The sequence below is a fragment of the Larimichthys crocea genome, chromosome XII (assembly GCF_000972845.2).
Source record: "Larimichthys crocea isolate SSNF chromosome XII, L_crocea_2.0, whole genome shotgun sequence".
NCBI classification, from domain to species: domain Eukaryota; kingdom Metazoa; phylum Chordata; class Actinopteri; family Sciaenidae; genus Larimichthys; species Larimichthys crocea.
The window spans coordinates 20745052-20758704 of record NC_040022.1 but is presented as its reverse complement, the minus strand read 5'-3'; the positions used below and the strand labels follow the sequence as shown (position 1 = coordinate 20758704).

Here is a 13653-nt window from a genome sequence, read left to right as displayed (position 1 = left end):
AGAGAGACTCACATCCAGCTGCCAACAGCAGCAGAGCTACAGAAAACATGGTTTATGTTGAAAGTGACGAGCTGTGAACTCCACTGACAGCCTGATGTGAAGTTTTTATAGCTGAGTAACAAGGAAGGTCACTGAGTTTGCATAGAATCAAATGCATGAAGCATCAGTGTTGGTCTAACTGGAGCCAATAGAAGAGTCTGATGACTGGTATTATATCTGCAGAGTGAAAACACGTCAGGAAATCACCTCTGCTTTACATTTTTTTATTATATTACAATTGTAACAAGCAAAAATACAGTGGCAGCAGCCAAGATCATGTAAATATTATGAATATTATGAATGCTGCTGGTTTGCCGGAATGCATAGTGGACTTTTAATGGTTTCAGTAATTTGCAGATATTTGACATACAGAGCAACTTGGAACATCTAGAAAAAAAACATCTGCTCAGGAAATGCAGCCTTTGTGACGAAATAAGGAAACTAGATCAGTGCTGAGTGACACCAGATCTGAAAGTTCTGCTCTTTGGAATAGAGACAAAGTTGACACTGACTGCCATCTAGTGATTTTATACTGTATGAGAAACTGCAACATTATTTTTCACTCTCATATTACGACTTTGCCTCTCCTCAGAAATATTTGGTGTTCTTTGCACTTTAATTTCACTAACCATATTGTTGTTCTGTCTTTGAACCATTTGTCAACAAGTATTTATGTCTAATAATAATATTTCACAGGAAGTTTTAACGACTTTTTATACATTCATGTCCAGTGGGACAACATATCTCCCTTCAGAATCACTTTCATAGAGGAAGTGATGAGTCAGTCTGTGAGACAGTCAATAAGCATTTGAATGCTCATCATTTGCCAGTCACTGTAAGGAGGAGGAAATATGAAGCTACACATTTCCAGATTTTTGGTTCCACCTTAGTTGTCTTTGGTTTCTGGTCTTAGTTGTTGCTGTTGAGCTGCCAAATTTAAAAAATCCTGGACAGAAGCTCCTCCTGGACCTAGGACTAGATGTTTCCTCTGGCTTCTGTGTCTTCAATTTGATGGTTTTTCTGTCTGGCAGTATTGTTATTCAGACTGCAACTCCTGTTGTGTTTTTGTGGTTGATACAGTTGCTTTGTGTTTGTTTCATTGCTTTTTTATTTTTTTGGCTGCAATAGAGGAAGTAGTTCTTGTATGACTTTCCTATTATTGTCTCTCACTGTGTCTCTTCTGGCACAGTAATACACTGCTGTGTCCTCAGTCTTCAGACTGTTCATCTGCAGATACAGTTTACTGCTGGAGTCATCTCTGGAGATGGTGAATCTGCCTTGGACTGACTGGGAGTAGTAGATAGGACTACTAGCTGTGTGTATGAAAGCAATCCACTCCAGTGCTTTTCCAGGAGCCTGTCTGATCCAGCTCATAGCATAGCTCCTGAATGTGAATCCAGAGGCTGTACAGGTCAATCTGTGAGATTCTCCAGGCCTTTTAATCACTGGTTCAGATTCTGTCAGAGTCTGACCATCAACACCTGTCAAGATAAAGATAAGATAAAATCACATACAACAAATTTATAACTTAAATTCAGACATCAAATGAAAGATCAGTGAAGATCTTCACCTGCCCAGCAGATAGTTAAAAGCAGCAGTCCTGTCCTATAGTCCATCATGTTAAACTGTGTGTCCACTGTTCTCTGTCATCCTCTCTGCAGTCAGATAAGTAGAGATGGAAGACATCTGAGTTTTGCATTGACTCCTCCTCACAGGGAGGAGAAAACTAGATTGGACTTGACTTTCAGAGAATCAGGAGTCTGACCATCAACAAGACTATTGTCACTTGACCTCAGAAGGTAATTGTGCTTGTACAGTTTTATTTTTACTTTTATTATCTTCATTTTATATTACTCTTATTTCCCCTAAATCATTTATTAAGTTTATCTGGCATGCTTTAATCTTACTTGAATAGAATGTATCTGAGTATTAACACCACATATTTCACACTCTCTGCAGGCACTGTGGCTCTTTGAACACATCTTCTGCTATCAGGCTCTTGACCTCTAGGTACTGAGTGCTGCTGGACACATCTTCAGTCATGATGAACTGACCTTGAAAGGAACTGGCATAGATAGCAGAATTTGAACCTGAATCCTCAATCCACTCCAAAGCTTTCCCTGGCCTATGTCATATCAATATAGTATGTTGCCATGTGAAATCCAGATATGATTCTCAATTCATGATCCAAGAAACTTGTAAAACACTGGTTTGACTTTCACTCAAGTAGAGTAGATTTCTCAGCATTAATAGTGCAAATGATATTTGTATTCTGTGATAAACACTGTAGTTCAGTGCTCTCTAACCTGAGTGTTTCACAATTTTCTCAAACTGTTCAAATGTTGATGGTGTATTAAAATACATAACTACTGTTTCAGATAAAGTTAACTTCAGAATTATTTATTATATACTCAACTCTTCTTCTGTCTCCCAGAAACAAAAATGACCTCTATGATTCAGTACATAAAATAAAACAGAGAACATGTGTGTGTGTGTGTGTGTGTGTGTGGTTGAGTGACATGGTTTTGGGGTATTTGTGCAGGTCTGTTGGTGGTCTGTATCACTGTGGGCCGACGTGCACAGTAATAAACAGCTGTGTCCTCTGTCTGCACATTCTGTCCTTTTAGAGTCACTGTTGCAGCAGAAGTGTCTCTGCTGTAGCTGAACTTGTTCTTCAGAGCATTATTTTAATAAAAGCTACCTCCACCCCACTGATGGGAAATCCAGTCCATTGGTTTTCCTTCACACTGTCTGATCCAACCTGTTGCATAGCTGTTATCAGTCACAGAATATCCAGAGACCTGACAGGTGATGGTCAAAGACTGTCCAGGCTGCACAACCATTGATTCTGGCTGCACGAGATTAAGACTGTCCACACCTGTGGAAACAAAAATCAACATTATCTCCATCACTCATCTGGATATTCATTGTTTCTAATGTGTTTATTAGCATGAATCTACTGAAAGCTCCTTGGTACCTACAGACAGTTAAACACATCATTAGTTACTGTAATGCAGCCAGATTGTCAGAAAAACAATTATTGTTCTTACCTGCACAGTTAATAGACAGGATGAGAAAAACAACCAAATAATCAGGTCTGATCATTGTAAAAGCCAGTTGTCTCTGTCCAGTCTGCAGTGTGTATGTCAGTGATTTAGTCTCTGTCCTTCACTCTGCAACACATATGTAGTGATGGAAGAGATCAGAGTTTTGCATTGACTCCTCCTCCTTACAGAGAAACACATGTCTCATATCACTGAAAAAAAACAACAACAACTTAAATCATTGTTTCACATTTTATTTATACTTTGTTACCTAATTTAAATCTAACATTAATTTATATAAGGATTAGATGTTTATTCTGCTCAGCAGGTATTAGTAAGGCATCCATATACTGGATGTATCATACATACATTTTCAAATATTCGGAACACTCTGCTGTTGAAAATCAACAATGGGAACATTATTAACCCTTATTGTTAATGAAATGCACATGCTAAATGTAACACTGAGAAACAGGAAGTCACAAACCACAACATTAGCTGTTGTTTTAATAGTGTGCATGCATGTGTGTGTTTAGATGCATTGTGAAACTCTGCTTGGTGTCATCTGTCTTCATATCTTCTGCTGCCACCTGTGGGTCTTTGAAAACAATGTTCTGTGGAGTTTTTGTAAAGCCTCTCTGCTTCCTTTAACCAGTGTGTGTCTTTGGCACAGTAATACACAGCAGAGTCCTCTGGCTTTAAGTTGGACAGTCTCAGATTTACCATGCTGTTGCTATCATCTCTACTGATTTCTATACGTCCTCGAAGACTGCTGGCATAAGTGTTCCGACTGGCATCAGAGAAGCCGCTCCCTATCCATTCCAGTGATTTTCCTGCAGGTTGTCTGATCCAGCCCATTACACAGCAGCTAAATGTGAAGCCAGATCCCCTGCAGGAGAGATTGAGAGTCTCCCCAGGCTTTTTCACTACTGCACTGGAAGGAATGGACTCCATGCTCTGTCCTGTACAACCTGGTGAGATGAAAGGAGAGATGAACCACAGAAGAAGACAGAGAGAGACAGTCATCTGGGAAGTTTACTGGTGTCACTGACTGACCATTAGTTGATGTCGCACTGCAAAAGATAAATCAACAAGAAGAAGGAGAACTCACAGGGCAGAGAGAGAGCAACCAACAGAAGAGTGAGTGTGTTCATCATCCTCAGGCTGGAAATGTGACCTGTGATGCTCCACACAAAGTACAAGAGCAGCAGGACAGAAGTACACCGCACAGACTGAAGATTTGCATCAGGATATCATCAGGAGGGAGTGGCTCATGTACAGGCTCTCTGAGTTTCATTTAGTCATATCATATATATTTTGTTTTCATGTTTTCATGTTAATGTTGATATAATGTAATGTTTAATGGTTTTAGTGTTTGCAGATGTGTGAAGACACTGGAAGTCTCTTCTAAATTAAATATCATGGCTGTGGTTTATAGTTATTATTAAGTTGGTTTGTTATATAGCTTTTGTTTTCATACAAAACAAATGTGACAAAAAAGTTACTTTTCTTTATATTCCAATGTAAAAAAAAGTTATTGTCTGTGTCATTGCATGAAATTGTCAATAATTTCTCCAGACCTTGAGAAAGTTAAATTTCTTATAAAATATAACTCATATAAAATATAACTTCAAGGCTCATCATACTTTATTGGTATTGGAGTTTTTGCTCAAAAATCAAAATGTTTCTTTCCACAGGATTAATTATTCACCCATCTTCAATTACAAATACATCAGGCATTTGCGTATCGTCATTTATTTTTATCCATTTATTTTTGTTAACACTGACTACAACTGCTGTATTGTTTTGGGGGTTACAGTTGCTTTGTGTTTGTGTCATTGCTGTTTTATTTTTATCTGCAACGACGAAGCGACGAAGTTCACCTGTCTAGCAGCAGTCCTGTCCTATAGTCCATCATGTTAAACTGTGTGTCCACTGTTCTCTGTCATCTCTGTTATGCAGTCACATAAGTAGATGTGCAAGACATCTGAGTTTTGCATTGACTCCTCCTCACAGGGTGGAGAGAACAGAATTGGACTTTTTTTTCTCCAAAATAAATTGCATTTCTTTGCATTTTGCATTTCTTTGTGTGTCAGAATTCTGTCTGGTGCATCATGATTCTAGAACCTCATTAGAATCGTATATAACAAGCTGCAGTTGGTAAACACAGTCAGAAACAGCTTCACAAATGACATTTCAGTATGATAATTTTCGAGGAAGAAATTATTATAAGCTGTAAAAATGGACAAAACGAATGCCCAAATCAAAGACATGGTGTTCAGAAAGTCAAAAGGCTGATGATCATTCATTTCTTGAGAGGTTTTTAACAAATTATATGTTTAATACATTGACATGAGGTGCAATTACACAGGTACTTAGGAGCAAGTGCTGAACATTTTTCAAATGACCCTAATTGATGCTGATCAAGTTTGTGGGTTTTTTTTTATTGTGGTAATTCACATGATTTTTCCAAGGATTGCCTAATTTCAGAATTAATATTTGCTTAGAAATGAGAAAAGATGTTTTGTATTAGGGGGATTAAATCATTTTCTTGAACTACCTGAGATAAGGATATTAATTATATGAGTGTGTCTGATGAGTACTGTAGATTTTTGTACAGCTGTTGAACCAACTTCAGTCACTGTGGCCCTCGAGCACAATAATAAACAGCAGAATCTTCAGTCTTCAGACTGTTCATCTGCAGAAACAGCTGCTGTCTGCCGTTGTCTTTGGAGATGGTAAACCGTCCTTGAACTGACTGAGAGTAGAATGTTCTGCTACCACTACTGCTCTCAATTATGGCAACCCACTCCAGTCCTTTTCCAGGAGCCTGTCTGACCCAGTTCATCCAGTAGTTACTGAATGTGAATCCAGATGCTGTACAGGTCAATCTGTGAGATTCTCCAGGCCTTTTAATTACTGGTTCAGATTCTGTCAGAGTCTGACCATCAACACCTGTCAAAGAAGAATAAAAACATCAAGTGAAATACCATGTGACAAAAATAAAAGCTAACCAAGACTAACATCAGTAACAATCATCACCTGCCCAGCAGATAGTTAAAAGCAGCAGTCCTGTCCTATAGTCCATCATGTTAAACTGTGTGTCCACTGTTCTCTGTCATCCTCTCTGCAGTCAGATAAGTAGAGGTGGAAGACATCTGAGTTTTGCATTGACTCCTCCTCACAGGGAGGAGAGAACTGGATTGGAGTTGGGTGTCTTGTCCGTCTTGACGAGGAAGAGCTCATCTGAGTCAAAGTGAAAACGTTTCTGACACATTTTTAATTAAGTAACGTGTTTATCATCATTAATTTAGCAGCTAAATAACAACACACAATAACGCTGACCATTTATACACATCCATACACCCATGGCACAGCCTTTAGGGTTCAGTATCTTGCCTAAGGACACTAGAGGGGATCGAACCGCCGATTAGTGGACAACCTGCTCTACCTCCAAGCCACAGCCGCCCCGTACAGGGTTGTATTAGTGCCTATGTCGTCAGCAGCTTACAAATCTGTAAATGCTGAAAAGTACATCGAGGTTTTAGAGCAACATACATCCAGACAATGTATCTTTTCAGGGAAGGCCTTGCATATCTCAGCAAGACAGTGCTAAACCGCATACTGCATCCTTCACATCATCATGGCTTTGCAGGAAAAGAGTATGGAGTATGGGTGCTGAACTGGCCTGCTTGCAGTCCAGATCTTTCACCAGTGGAAAACATTTGGCGTATCATAAAACAAAAAATCAGGAAATGTCTTGGTGCCATCAATTTCAAAATGAGCTAATATTTTCCATGAAATGATGATTTTTTTTATTTTTTTTTACATTTTACACAACGTCCCAACTTCATTGGAATTGGGGTTGTAGTAAACAATGTTTACTATTACCCTGTTTTATGGGTAAAAAAGGGAAAGAAATAAAGACTACAATATTCAGTCATGACACTTCATGACAATCATAATAAGTTAAATAGAGGAAGTAGTTTTTGTATTGCTCTACTATTATTGTGGTTCACTGTGGATCTCTGGCACAGTAATACACAGCAGTGTCTTCAGGCTGCACATTCTGTCCGTTTAGAGTCACTGTTTTGCTGGAAGTGTCTAAGTCAATACTGAACTTGTTCTTTAGTGAATCTTTATAGGATGCAGCTCCAGTGTATCTACTTCCAATCCACTCCAGTCCTTTCCCTGCAGGCTGTCTGATCCAACCAGTCCAGTAGCTGCTAAGAGCATAAGAGACCTGACAGGTGATGGTCAGACGTTGTCCTGGCTGCACAGTCACAGAGGCTGGCTGTGTCAACTGTTCACACTTCACACCTGTTAAAAAAGAAAATGGTTTGTATGATCACGTTATACTGCAAAAGAAGAAGTGTTAACTAGAACAGAGAGACTCACATCCAGCTGCCAACAGCAGCAGCACAGCTACAGAAAACATGGTTTATGTTGAAAGTGACGAGCTGTGAACTCCACTGACAGCCTGATGTGAAGTTTTTATAGCTGAGTAACAAGGAAGGTCACTGAATTTGCATGTAGTCAAACACATGAAGCATCAGTGTTAATCTAACTGGAGCCAATAGAAGAGTCTGTTGACTGTTATTATATCTGCAGAGTAAATATGGCAGAAAATGATCTGCAAATCTTTTATTACACACTCATCTGTAACATTTTGAAAATGTCCCTGCATTTACAGAAAGAAAACAACTGCACTATTAATACAGTTTTGTATTGACACCAATTCATTATTTAAACATTATGTCAATTCTTGTAATTCCAAACAATGTTAATGATGTGTGTTTAGCATGTTTCAGTTATTTGATTAACTTAACTTTATATGTAACTTGTTTTAATTGCAGCATTTATTTTTTATTTTTTTTCTCACTTGCTGAACTTACTGACTGCAGAACAACAGAAATACAGTGACAGCAGATGTTTGAAAGCATGCAGAGAAACTTGGAGCCTCTAGAGGAAAACTGCTGCTCAGGACACGAGATCTCAGAGTCTCCTTTTAGTTACAGAGGAGAGAAATTTGACACTTACTGCCCTCTTTTTTTTCATAAAGAGAACTTTATGAAATAAAATGCTGAAAGACAGACACCAAACTGGGCTGAGGTTAGTTAAAGTTGTTGACTCACTCAATTCTGAACATAATCATAACAAATGCACATTTACAGCTGTCGATATATTTATGACAGTGGCATTGCACTCTGAAACTGGGGGTGCTACATGGCTAAAATACCCATTTCTAAATATTACTTTAAAGCCAGTAATACCTCAGTGGTACTTAAATGTCTGTGTATTGTATGTTAACTGTTTTCTTATCTGTAATTATTTGAAATGATGACAATACTGATGGAAGTGCAGGGTATATCAGCCCAGTAAAGATTGGTATTCTAGGATTTTGTACAGCTGTTCAACCAACTCCAGTCACTGTGGCTCTCGAGCACAATAATAAACAGCAGAATCTTCAGTCTTCAGACTGTTCATCTGCAGATACACCTGCTGTCTGCTGTTGTCTCTGGAGATGGTAAACCGGCCTTGAACTGACTGGGAGTAGTATTTCCTGTCATTATCATTTTCAACCCAGGCAACCCACTCCAGTCCTTTTCCAGGAGCCTGTCTGATCCAGACCATATGGTAGTCACTGAATGTGAATCCAGAAGCTGTACAGGTCAATTTGTGAGATTCTCCAGGCCTTTTAATCACTGGTTCAGATTCTGTCAGAGTCTGACCATCAACACCTGTCAAGGTAAAGATAACATAAAAAACCTTCACGTATAACAAATTTACAACTTAAAATCAAACATCAAATGAGAGATCAGTGAAGATCTTCACCTGCCCAGCAGATAGTTAAAAGCAGCAGTCCTGTCCTATAGTCCATCATGTTAAACTGTGTGTCCACTGTTCTCTGTCATCCTCTCTGCAGTCAGATAAGTAGAGGTGGAAGACATCTGAGTTTTGCATTGACTCCTCCTATGAGAGAAAATGTGCATTTTTGCATGTGTGTGTGTGTAGGTGTGTGTTTAGGTGTGTGCCAGCATTCTGTCTTTGATACATCATGATTCTAGAGCCTCATTAGAATCTTATATTACAAGTTGCAGTTGGCCAAAACACAGCCAGACACAAGTTGACAAGTGAAATAGTTTCAATGGACAGAACTTGTCATTTAGGAAATAATAACATCTCACACATTTCAGAATGCTTATATTCAAGGAAGAGAGTGTTGCTGCAACTATATATTTCTGATCTATGATTTGACCATTCATTTTAAAACAAACAGGTAAATGTACCCTGTAAATACCCTGTTTTGAGAAGAGATGTGCCACAGGAGATCTTTCATGCAGATTTCCATGAAACTGTTTAATTCACTTCAGCTTTGTTACCGTATTGACATCAGACTCCTGTGGTCCTGATGATCAAACAAGCAAACAATCATAGTCAGATAAAAAAAATCACGAATTGACATATTTATAATGCATCTGAATACCTAAACAGAACACAAGTAGTTTAATGTATTCTGCAAAGTTATAGTTTAAAGCAACTACTGTAATGAAAGAAGGAGGCAACTTCGAAGAGTGAGTAACTCACACTTTGACTCCTAAAAAAGAGTCTTATGTCCAGTTTTCTTTTCTTTGACATCCTTCAAATCCTAATTACGAAGGACACAACACAAATATAAATGTAAATGACACCACTGATATTAAAATCCATCTAGCTGATGTGACTCAGGCAGAACAAACGCCAAACATGTTGACAATTTACACTCGCAGTTGCAGATACATGCACTGCAGTTTGCAGCGTTTACAAGCAGATGAAGTAACAGTGGGGCCAATCAAAGAGCGATGTTTAGGTTAGAGGCAGGACTTCTAGCAGAGACCAACAGTTAAGCCTTTGTGTGCCATAATCATTGACTAAAGACTACGGGCAGTGGATGTATTGATAGTGACTACACAGTAGCGTCTGGATATTGGTAGGGACGTGTCCCTAGCGTCCCTACCCGGTTATACGCTCTAGACCGGCACAGTGCAACACATCTTTGTAATTCATAACTTCCTGAAACAGGAAAAAGAGAGAAAAGGAAAGAAGTATTTGTAGATCAGTTGTTTCAAAAGGAAAACAAAAACATACATGCTTTTATAAAAAAGAAAAAAAAGAAAGAAAAACACTTTTAAATTGTAATTCTCTACATTTCTACGTTCAAACCTCAGCTGGGGCATTTCTTTTTCTTTTTCTTTTTTTTTGTAAACACATTTTATTGCAGTAGATCAGTAACAAAGATATATAGAATCACAAGGGAATGTATTTTACATGTTTTAATATTAGGCCCAAACATCCCTTACCAAATATCACCCTGTGGCTCACCACAGCTTATAACAAGAAATAAGAAAGGAAATTCTATACGTATATACAGTACACATACATACCGTATAGACAAATACATATGTACAAATGGAAAGAAAAATAAATTCACCCTCTAAGCAATAGCTCGGCTTGACAAACTTAACCAACTAGCCAGGGGAGAGAGCAGGAAAATAAGGAGATAAGGGATAGCCAGTGATAGAAAAACTTCACAGTTAAACTCTGCAGTGAAAATTTAGTCTCCAGGTCTAAGAAATATATCACGTAGCCAAGAGGCACTAGAAGGTAGTGTTGCTGTTCCAATAGGAGAAGGATTCTTCTGCAAGCCATCAAGAAGTCAAATGAAATAACATGTTCTCTCCGTGTGCGCGCATCATGTAAATAGCCTGAAAGCTTCAGTGTGATTTTGCATTAGCAGTTTGCATAAAGGACTTTTTGTTTCAGTGTTTGCAGATGTTTGAAGACATAAAGAGAAACTTGAAGCCTCTAGAGGAAAACAGATGATCAGGATACCAGTTCTGAGAGTCTCCTTTTAGTGACAGAGGAGAGAAAAACTTGACACTGACTGCCCTCTAATGGTTTTATTTGAGTAACTGTACCATTATTTTTCACTCTCGTGTTATGACTCACTTTAGATTCCACATCATTTACAACCATTACTATATCTGAATTTGTAGAAGTGTAATATTTGTAATAGTTTAATCACCAACAAGATAGTTGTATTGTTTCTGACCCTTTTATCAACATGTGACCTTTGTTGTGCATGTGTGTGTGTGTGTGTGTGTGTTTTATCAATTTAATTTTCTTTAAAAGTTTGTTGAAGGAACCATTTTCAGTACTTTGGATACTGTATTATTTAAAATAGTTAATATTAATAAAATGTAGACAAATGTAAAGAAAAAGCCATATAAAAATGCATATGTATAAAACAAAGGATGGAATAAGAATATGAAAAGAAAATATGTCATGCTTGTGCTCTATTAACCTTTTAATGACGAGTACTGTATAATTTTGTACAGCTGTTCAACCAACTTCAGTCACTGTGGCTCTTGAGCACAATAATAAACAGCAGAATCTTCAGTCTTCAGACTGTTCATCTGCAGATACACCTGCTGTCTGCTGTTGTCTCTGGAGATGGTAAACCGGCCTTGAACTGACTGAGAGTAGTAGATGTAGCTACTAGCACTATTGATATTAGCAAGCCACTCCAGTCCTTTTCCAGCAGCCTGTCTGATCCAAGCGTTCCAGTAATGGGCATCAAACCCTGAATATGTGCAGGTCAGTCTGTGGGATTCTCCAGGCCTTTTAACCACTGGTTCAGACTCAGTCAGAGTTTGACCCTCAGTACCTACAGACAGTTAAACACAACATTGGTTACTGTAATGCAGCCAGATTGTCTTTGTACCAGGAGGTTTGTCAGAAAAACAATTATTGTTCTTACCTGCACAGTTAATAGACAGGATGAGAAAAACAACCAAATAATCAGGTGTGATCATTGTAAAAGCCAGTTGTCTCTGTCCAGTCTGCAGTGTGTATGTCAGTGATTTAGTCTCTGTCCTTCACTCTGCAACACATATGTAGTGATGGAAGAGATCAGAGTTTTGCATTGACTCCTCCTCCTCACAGAGAAACACATGTCTCATATCACTGAAAAAAAAAAACAACTTAAATCATTGTTTCACATTTTATTCATACTTTGTTACCTAATTTAAATCTAACATTAATTTATATAAGGATTAGATGTTTATTCTGCTCAGCAGGTATTAGTAAGGCATCCATATACTGGATGTATCACACATACATTTTCAAATATTCGGAACACTCTGCTGTTGAAAATCAACAATGGGAACATTATTAACCCTTATTGTTAATGAAATGCACATGCTAAATGTAACACTGAGAAACAGGAAGTCACAAACCACAACATTAGCTGTTGTTTTCATAGTGTGCATGCATGTGTGTGTTTAGATGCATTGTGAAACTCTGCTTGGTGTCATCTGTCTTCATATCTTCTGCTGCCACCTGTGGGTCTTTGAAAACAATGTTCTGTGGAGTTTTTGTAAAGCCTCTCTGCTTCCTTTAACCAGTGTGTGTCTTTGGCACAGTAATACACAGCTGAGTCCTCTGGCTTTAAGTTGGACAGTCTCAGATTTACCATGCTGTTGCTATCATCTCTACTGATTTCTATACGTCCTCGAAGACTGCTGGCATAAGTGTTACGAATTGGTTGAACCAGCTGTACAAAATCCTACAATCTCATCATTACCGGACTGACAGAGCACAAGCAAATGTGTATGCATAATGTATACTTTATGCTATTGTGAACTTATGTTTATATTTTCATACAATGAATTGTTTCATATTTTATAATTTCATAACATGTTTTAAATACTGCAAAGTCTTGAAACCTTTTACTGATAAATATTTTTAACTCAACCCTATGAAGCAATTAACAATACAATAAAGGTCATTTGTTCCTGAAGGGATCACAGCAAACAAATAATCTGGTAGCTGAAATTGACTAAGTACAGCTGTTAAATATATCCAACAATTAAGACACAATAATGTTTATTTATGACGTGGATCTGTGATTAACAATTGATGAACAACCACCAAAACAGTTGGCAGCAGAAGACATGAAGTCAGATGACACTATGACAGTGATAGTCTAAACGCACACATACACACATACACACATACACACATATACTGCACACAATGAAAGCAACAGCTGATGTTGTGGCTTGTGACTTGTGACAGTGTTACATTAAACCTTACACATGAAATTCTCCAGTATGGCTCACCAGAAGCTGGTTAGCAGATTCTCAATAAAATACTGGAAATCTGTGTATAAAAAAGCATTACAGTTAAATTACTATAAACAGCATTATCATAATTAAAACAAATAAATAAAAGGTAAAACAATGAGTTGAAGTGTGTTTTTGAGATGTGGTGTGTTTCTCTGTGAGGAGGAGGAGTCAATGCAAAACTCTGATCTCTTCCATCTCTACATATGTGTTGCAGAATGAAGGACAGAGACTAAATCACTGACATACACACTGCAGACTGGACAGAGACAACTGGCTTTTACAATGATCAGACCTGATTATTTGGTTGTTTTTCTCATCCTGTCTATTAACTGTGCAGGTAGAAACGATAATTGTTTTCTGACAATCTGGCTGCATTACAGTAACTAATGATTGTGTTTAAC

General features: G+C 38.0%; 1 long non-coding RNA gene and 3 gene segments (V, D, J or C); 1 reads left to right on the top strand and 3 right to left on the bottom strand.

The window, feature by feature from the left end:
- The window catches only part of LOC113747085 (Ig heavy chain V region 5A-like), a 37780-nt gene extending 37554 nt beyond the window's left edge, over positions 1-226 (bottom strand). Inside the window, 1 exon segment of the V gene segment in view lies at positions 13-226. Within this exon segment, the coding sequence occupies positions 13-49 (37 nt within the window).
- LOC104939250 (Ig mu chain C region membrane-bound form-like) overlaps positions 1-13653 on the bottom strand; it is a 99188-nt gene that overhangs the window by 66230 nt on the left and 19305 nt on the right.
- LOC113747087 (uncharacterized) overlaps positions 1-13653 on the top strand; it is a 64621-nt gene that overhangs the window by 37956 nt on the left and 13012 nt on the right. The gene's annotated exons all lie outside the window — the stretch shown is intronic.
- Positions 8491-8978, bottom strand: LOC113747079 (Ig heavy chain V region 6.96-like). The segment is given in 2 exon segments: positions 8491-8824; positions 8919-8978. Coding segments are annotated over 2 exon segments (363 nt in total).